The 18,919-nt window shown below is 44.0% G+C and overlaps 1 protein-coding gene across 1 annotated transcript in view; it reads right to left on the bottom strand.

Moving 5' to 3' along the window:
• Window positions 1–4,350: 4,350 nt before the first annotated feature.
• The window catches only part of LOC132836835 (cytoplasmic polyadenylation element-binding protein 2-like), a 54,713-nt gene continuing 40,144 nt past the window's right edge, over window positions 4,351–18,919 (bottom strand). The window contains exons 8-9 of the mRNA XM_060856357.1: window positions 16,577–16,758; window positions 4,351–9,020 (exon numbers count right to left, since the gene is read on the bottom strand). Coding sequence (XP_060712340.1) covers window positions 8,793–9,020; window positions 16,577–16,758 — 410 coding nt within the window. The 3' untranslated portion in view covers window positions 4,351–8,792. The remainder of the gene's footprint in view (window positions 9,021–16,576; window positions 16,759–18,919) is intronic.

The following is an 18,919-nucleotide window of genomic DNA, read 5'->3' as shown; positions in this document are numbered from 1 at the left end:
CAAGGGACCTTAGAGTTCAGGTTCATAGTTCCTTGAAAGTGGAGTTGCAGGTGGATTGGATAATGAAGAAAGCATTTGGTACGCTTGGCTTTATTGATCAGTGCATTGAGTACAGGAGTTGAGAAGTCATGTTGCGGCTGTACAGGACATTGGTTAGGCCACTACTGGGATACCGCAAGCAACTGTAGTCTTTCTCCCATAGAAAGTATGTTGTGAAACTAGGTAGTGTTCAGAAAATATTGACAAGGATGTTTGCCAGGGTTGGAGGGTTTGACCTATACAGAGGGGCTGAATAGGCTGGGGCTGTTTTCCCTCAGAGACTGAGGGGCAACCTTATAGCAGCTTATAAAATAATGAGAGCATGGAAACGGTGAAGAGGCAAGGTCTTTTGCCTGGAGTGGGGAAGTCCACAACTAGAGGACAAACATTTAAGTTGAGGGGGGAAAAGGTTCAAAAGAGGCCTAAGGGGTAACTTTTTCCACACAGACAGTGGTGCGTGTTTAGAATGAACTGCCAGAGGAAGTGGTGGAGGCTGGTACAATTGCACCATTTAAAAGGCATCTGAATGGGTATATGAATTGGAAGCTCTGGAGGGACACGGAAGAAATGCTTGTAAATGGGAATAGATTTCTTTAGGATATCTGGTCAGCTTGGACGAGTTAGACCAAAGGATCTGTTTCAGTCCTGTACATCTCTAAGATTCTATGACGGTATGACCAGATTATAGTTCAACAGGTTGAACTCACAAACCTTTGGACCGCTGTTCCTTTGTCAGGTTGGTGCAGGACTTCTGACTTTGTTTGTCAATGGGCTCCAATGAGGAGAGGTTTAACAAGCAGAATACATTTAGTAACGTGCACACCTTGTCGCAAAAACAGAAACTGCTGACGACACTCAGTCAAATATCATGAAGGCAGTAACCTCAATTACATTGCACAACAGATAGTGGCCGACACAAGAACAGACACAAGTAGATTGTGGCCACAATCTACTTGATCTTCACAACCACCCTGTTTGACTGGAGTAAGTTAGTGAATAGGAAGGGGAGCAAAGACAGCCTCAACAGTCCTGGCAGCATCTGTGGAGAAAAAAAAAGAGTTCACCGTTCCAGTCCAGTGACTATTCGGAAGAAGGGTCACTGGACTCAAAATGTTACTTCTTCTTTCCCTCGACAGAAGATGCCAGACCTACTGAGTTTCTCCAGCAGTTTTTGTTTCAGATTTTTGTTTTTTTTAAATGAATGCACCTCTTACCTGTTTCAACTCAGCAAAGCAGATGACAGTCATATCCTGGGATACTTGTCCAGTCAATGCCTTGGCTGATTCATGTCAACTTAACAGCTTGAAAAAAATTTCGAAGCCAGGAAATTAACTGCCAGTCAACATCTGATGCAATGACATTTTAAGCAACGTGGAAAGAATTGCCCTGACAAATTTTGGAGATCCAACACTCGGTGCATTCAGGGGAGATTGCACGCAAACGTGAGGGAAGACTATCTTTGCTCCCCTTCCTGTTCACCACCTTTCTCCACGCAAACATGGTGGTTGTGAAGTTAAGGTAGACCGTGCCAGAGCTGACTTGGTGCTCCTGTTGCCCTGTTATCTGTAATGCAATTTAATTGGGGTCACTGCCGCAGTGGTATTTGACAAATCAGTTGTTATACCAACCTTGCAAGTTCAAGCAAGGATGGACCTCTGAGCAGGTTGGGATTCAAAATTGCTTGACTCAGTAGGTGAACTTTTGCTGGTGAATTATGAGGAGGATGGGGGCTTCAACCCTACTTCAGGACTTAGATCAGATACCTCCAAGTTGCAGTACTGCTTGGCACGGTCTGTTACAAAAGGTGTCCATCTGCTGTCTCTCCATTACTCAGAACGGATCACTTGCTACGTTAAACCACCTGTTGTTTGTTCACATGAAAACAGTTTGGGATAAGCTTGGTGACTTACTGGTTGTTGTCTTAATTTAAAAACTGCAAGAACTGCAGACGCTGTGCATCAAAAACAAAAGCAGAAATGGCTGGAAAATCTCAGTGGTCTGGCAGCATTGGTGAAGTCGGTCCAGTGACCCTTCCTCAGAACTGAGGAACAGATGCCACCAGACCTGCTGAGATTTTCCAGCGATTTCTGTTATTGTCTTCATTTGTCAGCAGAGACATTAAACCCTCGACAATGGGGCTGCAAGCAAGTGACTTTGTTGAGCTGTGCTTTGATTCGAGGGGGTGAAACGAAAGCCTGGAGCTAAAGCAGTCAAGTTTTGCATGGTTCCCAAGTTATAGTGTTGATTTAAATGCCAGTCTAACGAGTCAATATCTCTGAGCTACACCTCATTAAAAATATGATGTGGAGGTACCAGTGTTGGACTGGGGTGGACAAATTTTAAAATCATAACACCAGGTTATAGTCCAACAGGTTTATTTGGAATCATTAAACATGTTCAGTGAACTGGCAGAACATAATCAAGGGATGAACTGTCCAGCTTCAGCTCATCTCTGATCAGTTGGAGAGAAACAAAAAACAAATGCCTACAATTGTTTGTATGTTGCACATATCAGAGATTCAATCAATGTTATTTGCACACAGCATTCATGTTAATGTTTGCAATCCAATTAAGTGATCTAATGGTTCATTGCATCTTGCGAACTCTGTCCAATGTTGGCCTCGAGTCACATATCTGTCGAGCAACGAGGTGTATTTATTTAGAAAAAATGGTCAACTGCTTCGATCCGCTTCTGCGGCAGGTCATTGTTGTGATGTTAATGTTTTCCTAAATGACCAAGTCACACAAGACATTCTGTTGCTACAGTAAGCTGGTGTCACTTTGTAATTATTTTGTACTGGGTGCCTCTTCATTGATTGCAAACGTGTCACTTTTGACAAGCACTGTGTGGAGAAGGTAGACCTTTGGACCTGCAGGGTATGGATCAATGCAGAAAAATGAACCAAGTAATTTCTGATGTATTCATTCATAACTAAGGATGCAACTTGACTTCTTCCCCTCCCCCAGAAAGCAAATCCAAACCAGAGCCACTGTTTTTCCAGTGCATTTGTCTCACCTCTAAGATCTTACACTTGTTCAACTTCCTGAAGAACAATGGTAATTTGCATTTATACAGTTCAAAATACCAGTGCAACGTCACGGGAACACGAATTGAGAACTTTGGGCCACAATCTTAGCATTTGAAAGCCAGAGATGTCAGGAGCCATGATCAGATGAGTGATCAAAGAGGCAGGTATTCAGGAGCATCCTCGGAAGCGGAGAGGTGGAGGTGATGAGGGAGGGAGTTTCAAAGCTCAGAGCGGAGGTTGCTGAAGGCTTGGTCATCATTGATGCTGTGGTGATAAATATGAGGGACACACAAGAGGAGGGACACATCTCCAGAGAGTTGGAGGAAGTTAGAGTCTGCAAGGGGCATGAAGGGATGTGAGAATGATGACAATAATTTGAAATTTGAGTGACTGCCTGCCTGGGACCCAATGCAGGCCAGTGATCACAGGCCTGATGGGCAAATGGGATGTGGTGGGCTTCGTAACGCAGAGTGTGTTTTTGAGGGGCTGGAATTCATGACACTCAGAGTGTCAGAGGCAGACCAGTAGCTTATCAGAATAATGGACTGAAAGAAAGGCATCTTGTTAACTCTGAACGTTCTGTTACCCACTGCTCAACCCAACCAAAACATGAGCAGCACGGCCATTTCTGACAGGTCTTTGCAGAAATAGACAGGTCCAAATACGTATCCAAGATAAATAATGCCAATAAAACTCAATCAACACAACGGCATATAATGTCTACAACTTGCCCAGACTTACCTTGCTTTGTATCTTCCTAAAGTCTTCAAGTGAAAGCACAAATGTACACACAGCAGGAAGAAAGTGTACTGAAGGACATTTCTCACAGAAATCAAGCGTTTATTTGGCAAATTCTCATTGTCAAACAATATACCTCAGACCTCATACATTTTTAATTTTACAGTGTGCATACTGTTTTATATATATATATATTTATATATATTTATATAGGTTATCTCCCAACTAAACTAAAAGATAAATTATCTGTCAGTCTTTGCAGAACCGAAATATACTTACTTTAGAGAAAAAAAATAAGATTTTAAAATTGAAAAAAAAACTGAGGTATCTACTAGATATCTACAGAGTCACATGTCCATGTTTAACATTACATACAAGCATTAGTAATAGAAAACATCACTGGACATTAAAGTTGCGATACAAAAATACAAAAATCATGTGACTCTTTAGTAGAAAAAGCAGCATCTCATTTTTTTGATTTATATATTTTCTTTACAAAACTGCTAAAATCTAGTTCAAGTGTCAATTATACCAAACACTGGTAGTTCAGTTAAGGGGCGGGGTGGGGAGAGGAGGGTTTGAATTATTACATTAATGCAAGAGCAGATACACCGGTTGTTGTACAAAAAGAAAATTACACTTTCCCTGTTCCCTTCTAAGTCTCCTCCCCCAAGTCTCCCAATGGCTTTTCAATCCTTCCCCTCCAGCCCCCACCACAATTTATGATACTTCTGCCTCATCACCTCAGAACCACCATCACTTACCTGCTCCTTCAACCAGATTCTCCACAACCGCGAGATCACAGAACATGCCTCACAGTAGCCATTCAACACATTGCCACAAATGTGTCCACCAGCCCTCTGCAGACTCAACATGATGACCCACCCTTGGCAACTGTCTTCTGTGACAATTTTTCGCATGCCTTCGATACGTTGGTTGAGACTGCACCTCGTTCAGCCTCGTTTTCTGCTCATCCTCTCTGCCACATGTTCGGCCACACCGGCACTCAGGACAGGGAAGCCCTGGCTGACTCACCACCACCTCCTCCGTGATCTGCAGCTGCCTCGTCTGAGACCAGAAATGCTCAACAAATGTACCAAGTCTCAGTGTTTCCACTGCTTAGTCTAATCTGTTGCTTCCTGATGAAGTTCCTCCATCTCAACAGAGCAAGGTGGCGGGGGGAGAAAGAAAATCAGGAGGTGAGGAATCTCTCACTGCCCACCTCGAAAAATCTCTCAAACTGAATGTCATTCGGGGCTATCATTTATCTCAGATGGATACATACTGCAGAGCGTTTTGAACCACCTTTTCTGAAGGTGTCTCTCAAATCTCTTTTCTAAATAAGAAAACACCTTTTCTAATCAGATGAAAATAAAAAGGAAAATCAATAAACGAATTAACTCTTGGCCTCAGTGGCCACTGCCTGGCATCCCTGTTTCTCTCTCTCTGCCAGGGGTTCGATCAGAAACTTCCAACAAGAAACTTTGGTGTCTGTGAATGTCCAAGGAACAAAACTGTACAGTTACCATGGTATGTTTTTTTTGGGGTGGTTGAGGGTTAAAGAGAGGAGCAGAGAGAGAGAGTGAGAGTGTGTGTGCGCGTGCGTGTCTGAGAGAGGGGAGGGGAGAGACAGAGAAAGTGCACTCACAGTTGCCACAGTGCAGAGGTTAGTGTGCTGCATTGAGCAGAGGCCGACTGTTGAACAGGGGCATTGGTAGTGGCTTGTCAAGGGCTTGTACAACAGGAAAAGTTAAACAATAGAATGGAGACATAATCAAGTAACTGCTCCCATCACTCTCTCTACATTGGCAGTGGTCAGATAGCCTAAGGGACATAACATGGATTAGTGAAGAACAAAAACCAAATGAACCAAGGAATAAGTTAACAAACAGCATGCACGTCTTTGCACTCAGACAAAGAGTAAGGTGGTTTTCATTGTGTTACTATTTAGTGTTGAGGTGCGGTGTGGTGATGGGAGGAGGTGGTAAAATGTTGTCTGTGCGAAGTGAAATCAACGTGACATTTATAATCCAATGAATAAACAATCTACAACATGCTACTCAACCACACAGCTGTACTGTGGCCACCCTTCCTTCAACCTAGACACAAAGGGCCCGTGAACAGAAGGAATACCCTTGACTTGTCTCTCACCTTCCGATATGCAAGGTGCACACTGAATGCAATCTCAGATCGACAGACTTAAGTCAGGTTTTCGATGATCGACTCATCAATGGTTATGCACTGGGAAACATGACCAGCACTTCTCAAATAAATCCAAGCCCAGGAAGGTTCAGTTCTCCTGGCTGCAGGATGCACACCGGACATTGAGAATGAGCAATGCATGTGGGGCTGTGTGAGAGACAGGGTGCACTCATTTGGGTCAAAACCAAAATAAGGAATAGCACAATTCTTACAGATACCGAGGGCTGGGAGGTGTGATTCAGCAGGTGCTAACATGTGCTGCACTATCTCCCCATAGACACAATGCATTGGACACACCACCAACCAGAGGATGTGGTTGAGGGAATACCCATCTATATCCACACTCCACATGAAGTACAAAGTGAAGCTTCAGTACAAGTACAGGCTACGGCTCACCCCATGTTGAGGCGGCAAAGTGCAGTGTCCGAGATGGGATTGACCAATAACCCAGTGAAAGGCACAAGTAGTACCACCATCTGGTGAACGGGAGAGATGGGAGAAAGGTTTGTCTGAGCTGCTGAAGACCAGCCCAGAGATTTGTAAGGAATTCTTCAAGTAACATTCAATACTGTCGCAGGAATTGTGCCTGAAGGCTGAGAACTCTTGTCCCCAAGATGTGGAGAAAGCATTAAAAATCCAGCCGGGAAACTCAAACTGTGCACAATGAAGAGGTGATGGACTGGGTAGCAGACACCCGTTCTCACTGCTAAATTGAGAGTAAGCTAAGAAAACAAAATTGCCCCAATTGGACTAAAAATGGGCAATTGCACAAAAATGATTCTCCTGGATGTCATGCACCAGCTGGCAGGCAATCTCCTCCCATCCTGCACCAGTGTCCTAGTTTCACACTTAAACATGTGACCCAGATCTTGTATGTCTTTTGGTATCGTTTCCCTATCCTCTGGGACAATCATGCTATGACAATTACTTGGTTGGAATAGGAGTTGTGACAGAATGTACAGGGACTAAGCACTCACCAAGTAAGTGGAGACTATTCTGGTAAAACTTCTGTTGCACAGTTTTTAAATGCAGATAGATATTGCTCCAATTGCCAGCCCAAGCAAGAGGTCAACGCTTGTCCCAGGATGACATTACAGGCAAAGACCAGCTGAGTGATTGCATGAAGGCGCCAAATCTCCCAGAACAAGGGACCCTAAAGATGGGTAAAGCTGTGTACTCTCCAAAGAACTAATCTGTGATTGTCACAGAGTCTTGCATTTGTGTGTGTTCCCAGAGGAGCTTTATTCACACTGACCATCCAAGAATACCTCAGCAAAGGGAAAGATGCTAACTGATGAGGGACAAACAATGCCCATTTCAGATGCTGAGCATCAGCAGCAACCAGAAGGCAAATCCCTGGAATGAAATGCCCCCTCTTATGCCCCAGTAGTGTGTTTCAGGCTCCAAACCCATTTCAACTGAGTGCCACAATTGCAGAGATGTGGTCTGGGCTCAAGTCTACTTGGATTTGAACGGAGATTGTCCTCCAACTCAGTCTGTGCAGGAGCCTCATTACCAAATAAAACTGTCAAGACACATTGCACATATGAACATAATACAATCGGACATCCAGTTCCCTTCAAATTCAGATTTGATTTACTTTTCTTACAAATGCTACTGCCTATCCTGGACACCAGTGCCTTTGGGAAGAGGACTCGAGATGGTCAACAGACAACACTAGCTCACGGGACAAACTGCTCAAGTATCGTCAATATCTCCATCAATGCTGAATACATTCAAAATTCTGGATTTTTTAAAAAAATCAGGCAACTGGCCCTCGTACGACAACCAGAGGTACATAAGTTTCAATCATTAAACCAGAAGTTACAAACACAAGACGCAGAGACTCCCCATCACGCTCCATATCCTGAGTCTTGAACATGTTTTGACAGCCCCACCAAAGCAGACATTTGTCATGCCTGCATCTGGAAACGATGTTGCTCACAGTCCTATTCCCATCTGGAACCCAGACCCTATACGGCACTTGTCTCCAGCAACAACCAGAAACCTCAAGTCGTGACCTCAAGCTGCTTCCGAATTCCTGCGACAGAGCCATCAAAATGAGAGTCGCTCACTCAGCAGAAACCAGCGGAAGACTAAGTGTGTGAGAGAGGATCAGCGACACACAGGTTGTGCTTGTACAGCCATGGGCTGTCAGATCTGTCACACAGGAGGAAAGGGGGTCTCCGTCTTTGCCCAGCTCAGCCATCCTGGCTGTCAACAATACCCGAGCACTGCAGCATCCCGGCAGACTCCACTGATGTATTTCCACAATGCATGCACTATGCCATTGCTGCCCCTTCACTCAACAGCACAATTCATTCCCACCACATTCTCCCCCAGCCCACTACCCCAGCGCACTCAATACCTCACACTGTTGCTCACACCATCAATCCCTGTACCCAGAATCACACTGCTTGGGGCATTCAATTAAAGCCCTCCCCACCCCCACTCGCCCCAAAATAAAAAGATGAAAACAATTTGATAGGTGGAGGACTGCAAAAAAAAACACTATTACACCTTCATTTTTATACATCTGCACTAACAAAATGAGTGAACAGGCAAAGCCAGATTTGTTTCTTTTGTTTGAAAAAAAACAAATATATACTGGGTTGGAAATTCTGTGCTCAAACACTTCTAGATAAAGGAACGGCAGGTTAACAAGTAGCCACTAAATATTGATTGGCGGGTCCCACAAATTGGTGCCCTCCTTTCCCAAAAAGGGGTGGGTGGGGTGTGGGTGAGGAGGTTGTGGGGGAGTGGGAGACAGGAGACGGGCCACGTTCAGCTCCAGTGGAACGGGAGCTGTCGCAGCCTCTCCCCGCCCTCCTTCACCAGTGGCTTGTGGTATTCACGACCAGCCTGGGAATGGATGCTCGTCCAGCAGTAGTCACAGTAGTACTGCAGGCATGTGATGTTGGCGCAGAAGAAAGGGGCAAACTTGCCGTTGCAGTGGGCGCCCTGGCACTCATCGCACAGCTGGTCCACCAAGACGTAGGGCTTCACCTCCACCTGGCCAGTGACAGAAAGCAGAGACAGTCAGTAACATCTCTCCTTGCCCACTCCCCCAACCTGACTGCCCCTTCGATCCAAAGACACCGCCTCTGGTCATTATTGTTTTGAGAGGGGAAAACAAAAAGAACGGCGACAGGACGTGATGTCTCCAATTGCACTCTGGAAGGTCGTGCTGAGTCACCTTCTGGAATGCAATAGAAGCCACCTCAGAGGGCAATGGAGGGGGTCAACCTTGTAAATGTGGGTCAGACAGGTTAAGGATGGGACACCCCTCCCCCCGTCTCTTTCTGGGCAATGTTGAATGAGATGGGGTTGTTTTGTTTCCTGATAACCTAGTTTATTTGGTCACCATTACAATGCTTTGGTTCTTGCTTTCACTTGTGGGATGTGAATATCGCTGGCTAGCCCTGGAGAAGATGGTGGTGAATTCACACCCACAGTGCTGATGGCTAATATACTTCCAAGTTAGCATGGAGGGGGAGTCGCGGGTGAGGGTGTTATCATGTATTTTCTGCCCTGTCCTTCTAGATGGAAATGATTGCGGGTTTGGAAGATGCTGTTTGAGCAGCCTTGGTGAAAAAGAATATCGGTAATGTGGACCATTAAATGAATCAGATTGTCCTAAAATGGTCACGAGATGGCGTTTTAACTTTCAATTCCAAATGTATTTGATTTTAATTCGCAGCTGGTGTGGTGAGACTTAAAGTTTTGACTCATCACCCTCAATCCAGGCCTCTGGATTAAGTTTCCAGGTTCAGTCTCATTCTGAAGTTTGAGTGTCTAAGATCAAGGCTGATCAACTTACGAGTGGACAGGACTGAAAGAGAACTGCACTGTCAGAGATGCTGCCTTTCAGTGGAGACATTAAACTGAGGTCCTGTTGTCCTCATCAGGTGAACGTTAAACTTGGTACAGTACCATTTTGTAGAAAGGCAGTCGAGTTATTCCCGATATCTATCCCTTAATCAACATTCCAAAAATACATTATCTTGTCATTGTTTATGTTATGTCTGAATGTCACCAGCCTTTGATCTGACACGACCAAGGTGAAATAACTCTATGGGGTCAGGTTTCGTGTCACGAAGCCACCCTTTTCTTTATGTGTGGTTAGCCAGCACAGAGCCAGTCCCTAGAATCAGGAGACTCTTTGAAACCCTGTTTATAGCTATCAGCCAGGGTTCCCTAATAGGACCGGGGTTAATAATCCCAATGAGTGAACTCAGTCAATGAGATCCATCTGGCCTTGGTTCCAATCACTACACAAGGCCCACGCATATCTGACCCTGTGATGTGATCTGGTCTTTGAACCCCAGATAGCACAGGGCTGTTCCAACAGCAATCCGTGAATTTTCTGTGCATGGATAATTTGCGTGACTGCTCTCCTTGAACCAGTGAAGAGGTGACGTTACTGTGTACGCCAGACTCTCCACAAAATGAGCAATAGTACAGCCAGCAATCATCAGAGTGTGAAGATTTTGCCACATAAATTACTGAATCAGATGGAACTGAACATGGTCAGTATGTGTTGCTGTGCACAAATAGCTTGGTTTTTAATGAGAAAATACTTCCCCCACAAATCAGTTTCCTTTCCATTGTTTTCCTTCTGATTTGAGCACATGACTGTACTCCAACACAAACGAGGAGTGCACCGGTTCCTTTGGCCAGTCAAAGATTAATTCCTCAAGATACAAGAATTTGCAGTTCTGGTCTCCCTCTTATCAGGAGGATGTTGTGAAACTTGGAAGGGTTCAGGAAAGATTTACAAGGATGTTGCCAAGGCTGGACAGGTTAAACTATAGGGAGAGGCTTAATAGACTGTCTGTTAACTCTGGAGCGTCAGAGGCTGAGGGGTGACCTTACAGAGATTTATAAATTCATGGATAGGATAAATAGACAAGGTCTAGATTAGAGTGGTGCTGGAAAAGCACAGCAGGTCAGGAGAAGCAGGAAAATCGACGTTTCGGGCAAAAGCCCTTCATCAGGAAAGGAGGCAGGGAGCCTGCAGAGTGGAGAGATAGATGAGAGAAGTGTGGGGAGAAAGTAGCATAGAGTACAATGGGTGAATGGGGGTGGGGATGGAGGTGATAGGGTGGAGTGGATAGATGGAAAGGAAGAAAGGCAGGTAGGACAGGTCATGAGAGCGGTGCTGAGCTGGAAGGTTAGAGCTGGGGTGAGGTGAGGGAAGGGGAAATGAGGAAACTGGTGAAATCTACATTGATGCCATAGGGTTGAAGTGTTCCGAGGCGGAAGATGAGGCGTTCTTCCTCCAGGCGTTGGATGGTGAGGGAGCATGTCCTTGGCAGAGTGGGAAGGGGAGTTGAAATGTTGGGCCACAGGGTGGTGGAGTTGATTGGTGCAGGTGTCCCGGAGATGTTCCCTAAAGTGCTCTGCTAGGAGATGTCCAGTCTCCCCAGTGCAGAGAAGACTATCCTGTGTTGGGGGGAGCCCAAAACTAGAGGACCTAGGCATAGGGTGCAAGAGGAGAGATTTGCAAGGAACTTAAGGGACAACTTTTTCACACAAGAGGGTGGTCAGTGTACGGAATGAGCTGCGAGAGGACGTCATGGAGACTGGTACAATTACAACATTTTAAAGGCATCTGGATGGGTATATGATAAGAAAGGGTTTAGAGGGATACAGGCCAAATGCAGACAAATGGAACGAGATTAGGTTAGGATGTGGATCAAAGGGTCTGTCTCTGTGCTGTATATCACCAGAACTCTATTACAGGAACATAAACAGAGGCTTTACTGCAAGTACCCACCAGAGGGCAGCCTGTACCAGTAAAAAACTCCCAAATGTTTGCGCTCATTTTAACTGACAATTCTTTCGCATATCTAATTCCTTACAGCACCATATCTAGAGCCTCAAAATTTCAGGGTGCTTCAATATTGAGTTTCAGTGAATTGTAAGCAAAGAGCAGCCATATGATCACAGTCACAGCCCACCATTAAGCAAAAAATTCCCTAATTTTGATTAACACTCTTTTTTAAAAATGAGGCCTGAGGGATTTACATCTCCCATTTTCCAAATTCACACACACACTGTCTTTACCAAACACTGTAACCTGTGGATCAGCATCTTGACAAAAGTGCAAGTCACCATAGCAGAGCCTGCGCTCTCTACTGCCCTCTCATGGCAGCCTGCAGTGGCTGTTCAGACTCTGGACCTGGCCAGAGAATCTCAACCCTTTTAGCTCTGAGGACTCAAGGAGTTGGTCACAGAACCAGGCTGATGGCGAGCGGAGGGCAAGGGCAAAATGAGAGAGAGAGGATTCAGGACTCCATATGGTTCAGTTTTTAAGCTGCGATGTAATTTATAAGTTTAATAACAGCTTCAACTTGACCGACATTTCCTACCTCATCCGCCCCCCCAAAAAAATCATTTGTTTGGCAAATTGACCGATTTGCAAATGATCCTAGAATCTCGCAGGACTTGAAGTCAATCAACACATCACATCCGTGCCAGCTCTTTGGAAGAGACATCCAGTTAATCTCAGTCACACTGTCTTCGTGCATAATCCTGCCCTTTCTAACTTCTTCAAGTTTAAATCCTGTCCACTTTTGAACCAAGTAATTTCCACTTGCTTATGCCATGCACTCAGCCAGTGCCTTCCAGATCGTTGTTCAGCAAAGGATTTTAAAAGAAACGCAGTCAAGCTACTGAGCCTGCATGCAAGAAGCTAAGTCATAATTGGCTCAGATCACGTGCAGAGTCTGGATTTGTCAGGCTGCAGATAGGATATCCAGTCTTACCATCCCTCTGTATACAGTTAAGTTCAATAAAGCCTGCTACTGTTCTCCCAGCTATATGTGGATCTTACCTTACTACTTTCACACTTCTTTATCTGTTACAATATTCTCAGTTGCTCACCACCTATACTTTCAATGGGGCTTATGTCACTGTTGGTTTCTGCCTTGACTGATTTAAAATGTACTAATTTAGTACCTCGGCCATAGCCTTTGCAACACAGTAGCTCAGTAGTTAGCTCTGCTGCCTCAGGGACCCACCTTCAATTCCACCCTCTGGCGACTGTCTGTGTGGTATTTGCAAATGCTTCCCATGTCTGCGTGGGTTTCCTCTGGGTGCTCCAGTTTCCTCCCGCAGTCAAAAGATGCGCAGGTTAGGTGGAGTGGCCACGCTAAATTTCCCCATGATGTCCAGGGTTGTGCAGGCTAGGTAGTTTGTCCATTGGAAATGCTGGGTTTTAGGGACCTGGGTGGGGGGGTGGTGGTGTCTGGATGGGATGGTCTTTGGAGGGTTACTATGGATTTGTTGGGCCAAATGGCCTGCTTCCACACTGCAGGGATTCAATTAATTTATGATTCTACTTGAACAGAAAAATCCTCTTTGCCCCATCTGGACTTCATGTCCATTGCATTAAACGTGCATTCTGTGGTCAGTGACTCATCACTTGGGTGGAAACTGTTCCCCTAGCCCCCTTTCCCCATTATTTTCTCTCTCAGACTCTACGCCATTCATTTGGGTTCCCACCTATCCTCAGGTGGGCATAATTGATCCAGTATTCAAAACTGTAACAGAGGGATTCCATTCCATAAAATTCAATATTAAGTTGATAAAGGATAAAAATCAGTCAAGATTCAGACACAAATTGGAAAAGGGCAAATTTTAGGGGGTCTGAACGTTGAACAGTAGCAGGTTGATTGTAAATGCATTTTGGAAGATAATACAGTGGATGGAAAATGGGAGATTTCCAAAAGAGAGATAAACTGGATGTAAGCTTGGTACATGCCCATGAGAAATAAATACAGGATATCCATAGTTGGCAACGGAAGAAAAGAAGAGGTCAGAATACTGGAAAAATAACACCAAAAGAAGTCAAGAAGTGTATCTCAAATCCTGGCTAGAAGCTCAGGTTAAAGTAAGGAAGCTAATTGGAGTACAGGATTTGGGAAGTTATGTTGATGTTGTACAGGACCATTGGTGAGGCCTCTTCTGGAATACTGTGTCCAATTCTGGTTACCAAATTATAGTAAGGATATCATGAAGCTGGATAGAGTTCAGAAGAGATTTATCAGGATTTTGTTGGGTATGGAATGGCTGGAAAGGAGGGAACTTTTTTCACTGGGAGCTGAGGAGGTTGAGAGGTGACCCTATGTAAGAGGTTTATGAAATCATGAGGGTTATGGTCAGGGTTATAATGGTAGGTGTCAATTTACTAGGATTAGGAATTTCAAGACGAGGTGTATATTTTTAAGGTGAGAGGAGAGAGATTTTAAAAAAGACATGGGCACTTTTTTTGCTAAAAAAAAGTGGTTCGCGTGTGCAATGAATTTCCAGAGGAAGTGTTGCATAAGGGTACAGTTACAACATTTAAAAGACATTTGGATAAGTACATGAATAGGAAACATTTGGAGCAATATGGGCCAAGAGCAGGCAGGTGGGACTAATTAAGCATTACTGTCGGCATGGACTGGTTGGTCTGTTCTCATGCTCTATGACTCCATGAGCAAAGGATAGTAGGCTACTCTAAAACAGATTGTGAAATGTTCTTCAAACATACTGATAGCATAAGATTAATGAAGGAAAGAGTGGGGTCCAAAAGGAACAAGCAAGGTGAGCTGCTCACTGAAGCAAAGGCTGTGGCAGAGGTACTTAGTTTGTACAATTCTAATTTGGTCAAGACAAAAGCCATCAGAGACACTGGCACAGTTGAAAATGAGAGAGGTGAACAACTGAGAAATGTAGTGACAGATAAAGGCCAAGTGCTCAAATGGCTGGCAGCACTCCGAGTGGAGAAGTCACTGGGCTCAAATAGGATGCATTCTAAATCGCCAAGAGGGTAAGGTAGCAAATGAAGGAGCTGTTGGCAGAAATTTTCCAGGCCTCCCTGAACACAGGATTAGTCCCAAAGACTGGAGGATTACAAATGTGATGCAGTTGTTTAAAAAAGGGACTAAGGATAAATGCAGGCCTATTAGCTTGACACCAACAGCAGGCAAATGGATGGAGGCCATAACACAGGATATAGAATGACAGCAAAATTAGTTAAGACTAGATAGTTAACATGGCTTTGCCAAGGGCAGGTCTTGTCTTAAAAATGTAATTGAGTTCTTTGAAGAGGTGACGCAGGCAGTAGGTTTGAGGGTACTGCTGTGGATGTACATTTGGACTTCCAGAAAGCGTTTGATACAATGCTCCAAGGCAGGATGGTTGGAAAATTAGACATGTCTGGGATTGCTGGGTCTTTGACAGCATGGATTCACAGTTGACTCGACTGTAAGAAACAGAGGGTTGGCAGAGATGGGCATTTCTCAGACTGGGGACGGGTTCAAAGTTGTGTTCACCAGAGATTGGTTTTGGGACCCTGACTTTTTCTGCTCTGGAGAAAATTTGGAGCTGGGTCTTGCAAGCAAAATCTCATGTCTTACATTTGCAGGTGATACTAACCTCGGGAGAGCAGTCAATTATGAGAATGATAGCAATTTCAGAGGGACATCGACAGGTTGACCAAATGGATGGACATCTGACAGATTAATTTCCATATAGAAAAAATGTGAAGTTATGCAGTTTGATAGAAGGAACATGGAGAGATGATACAGTCTCAATGATGCAACTTAGAATAAATCAGAGTGACCTCAGGATTCAAGTCCATAATTCTTGGAAGGTGGCCAGGCAAGTTGAAACAGTTGTTACGAAGGCTTACACAATCCTTGGATTTATAAATTTGAGGAATAAAGTATAACAAGGAAGCAATGCTACACTTTTGCAAATTATTGGGGAGATCACATTTGCAGGATTGTGTTCAGTTCTGGGCACTTCACTGAAGGAAGGGTTTCAAAGCCCTGAAGAGACTGCAAATGAAATTTACTAGAATGATACAAGGAACGAAGGATCTTAAATAAAAAGATTAGAGAAATTGGGCTTATTCTTCTTGGAGCAGAGAAGATTAAGAGGTGACCTTAATGAGATGTTCAAAATTATTAACAGGGGAAACAAGGATATTTAGTTTCCACGAGTCATTAAGTACACTTTACAATCTGAAGACTGAAGCTTGGAACAAGATGAGGAGAAACATCTTTACTCAGAGGTGTTAGGATTTGGAACAGACTGCCTGTGAGTGTGGTGGAGTTGGATTATATCAGAGGTTTGTGATGAGAGCTGGATATATCTCTGAAAGTGATGAATTGAGGGGGCTATGGAGATATGGCTGAACAACACAACAAAGCTGGATAACTCTTTCAAGATCTGGCACAAACGTAAGGAGTTGAATGGCCTCCTTCTGCACTGTAAAATTATTTGATTCTATGGTGTCCTGGGTCAAGATTTACTCAACAAACAAAACAAAAGGAAAAATGGACAACTGGTCATAATAACATGGCTATTTGTGGGATCTTGCTGTGCACAGATTGGCTGCTGCCATTCCTACATTATGACATGGCACAAACTCCATCAGAACCTTGTTAAGACATTCTGAAAAGGTGCAATGTCAAGGCAATCTTCCTTCATGCTTTCGAACGCCTACATCTTAAATTGTCCATTTGCTCTCTCTGTTCTAACCATGCCAAGACTGGTTTACAAATAGGACTTACCCGTTTGTCGATGTCCCGATGCTGTAGCTGGATGAAGCGAGCACTGATTGCCGCAATGTAGCTCTGTTGATTGGCAAATGCCACCCTGCCTGCTCCTTTCGGGTATTTCAGCTCAGGATCGGTGTCAATGCCAGCATAGCAAACTCCTCCGTACAGTTGGTCCATTATCATGGCCAGCTCCACTGCAACAACAAACTCTCAGCATTACATGGCTAGTTGCAAAGTCTGCTGAGCATCTCCCGACCTCCCAACCAACACCCTCAAACCATGTCCCTTGGCCCAGATGAAAAATATAGTGCACAAGTTAAATTTGTGTTGCAGACAATGTGGAAAAAGATTTCACAGTGTGCACATCAACATTATTACCTATTGTCAAGACACAATACTTCCCCATTTATGGATAAGGGATTAGCAAACCAGTTATCCTTGTGTTTGAGCCATGTCAAGACCATTCCTGCCAGTGCCAACAAATCCTGCAGTGGGTCTTGAACACATAAGCTCCTCGTTCAGAGGCAAGACCTCCTGCTCCAAAACTGGGTGCAAAGGAAGGTTCAGACAGTCCAATTATTGACTTGCTTCTCTAATTGGGAGGGGGAGGGATTATTGACATAAAATATCTGGGATGGCAAAAACTCAACAAGCTTGCTGTTTCACTGACCACCCCCACTACTTTGGTGAGCTCTCCCCTCACAAGGACCAACAGCAAGATTCTAACACCATAGTTTGCACAACATCAATAGTTAACCACGCTTTGTCTCTCCTTCGTCTTGACTACAACAGCATCTTTCCTAAACTGTTTGCAGGAGTTAGTCCTGAAGCAGTGGTTGGGATGGGATGGTCTTGTCCAGTGACTGAGCTTCCAGTTAAAAGGTCAAGGCAGGGATGCTTTAGAGTTTCTGAAAAGGCTTTTCCAAGCTCTAATTATGAAAGCTTTTGGAAGACACTACTTAGAGACTAAACACATTGCCTGAGGATTTGATTTCATGACATATTCCAGGTTTCCACTTAATTTTGATTGCTCGATTTATATACTGCTGAGAAATTGTTAAGTGATTCAAGCTATTCATTTTCCAGGGATTTCAAGTTTCAGTGGTTAGTTAGTACATACATCGCAGATATATGCTACTGGGTCCAATTGATATTGCTTATGGTCCACACAAGCCTCCTCCCATCATGGAATATAAAACTAATGAAGACATCCTTTGATTCCTTTCTCTATCATGCCTTATATGGCTTTCCCTTAGATGAAGCTTTAATGTTCATTCAGCCATATTCCATGAAGCATGGAGTTTCATGTTCTGAGTCATATAGCATGGAAACAGACTCTTTGGTCCAACCAGTCCTCACCAATCATAATATCAAACTAAACTAGTCCCAACTGCCTGCGCTTGGCCCTTCTCCCTTCAAATCCTTCCTATTCATATACTCATTCAAATGTCTTTTAAACATTCTAACTGTATCTGCATCCATCACTTTCTCTGACAGTTCATTCCACACACAAGCCACCCCGTGGAAAAAATTGCCACCTTATGTCTTTTTTAAATCTTTTTCCTCTCACCATAGAAATATGCCCTCTCGCCTTGAAACCCCCACTCTAAGGAAAAGATATCGGTACCCCTCACGATTACACTAACTTCTGTAAGGTCGCCTCTCACCCTAGAGTCAAAAAAATCCCAACCTATTCATCCTCCGCTTGTAACTCAAAGCCTCCATTCTTGGCAACATTCTGCTAACTCTCTTCTGAGCCCTCCCCAGCTTAGTAATATAATTCATAATGTCCCTCCTATAACACCAAACTCTGGATGAAGACATTTCGCCTGAATTCCCTGATTGGATTTATTGCTAACTACCATATTCATAGCTCCTGATTTTGCTCTCTTTTACAAGTGGAAGTGCCTTTGGTATGACTAAGGGAACAAACTTTTAAAATCTTCAAGACCTTTACCAGGTCACCTCTCAGGCTTCTCCTTTCTGGTGAAAGGCATTTGTTCAGTCTTTCCTGATATAAATAACTTGGCAGTTCTAACTTAATGACTGTCACTTTTTTGGAAACCTGTCTTACACCTTCTCGGAATATGGAGATGCTGTGCATGGTACTCCAGGTGTTTTTCAGCAAAGATTCAGCACAACTTCAATGCACCTTTGCTGCTTATCCATCCTGTAACTCGTAAAACAAACCCCCAACAAATCAGAGTGCAATTTTGCTGATGGCACACATGGTCTCTTATTAGAGTTGCAGGATACGCTAATTTATTCTTTTTGACTGTGTCAATGCATTATGAGAAGTAATAGCAGTTGGTCTTGAAGTAGGAAACAGAATTGGGTTCAAGATAATTTAGTTAA

Source organism: Hemiscyllium ocellatum, chromosome 48 (genome assembly GCF_020745735.1).
Source record: "Hemiscyllium ocellatum isolate sHemOce1 chromosome 48, sHemOce1.pat.X.cur, whole genome shotgun sequence".
NCBI lineage: Eukaryota > Metazoa > Chordata > Chondrichthyes > Orectolobiformes > Hemiscylliidae > Hemiscyllium > Hemiscyllium ocellatum.
This window is presented reverse-complemented; position numbering and strand designations above follow the sequence as displayed.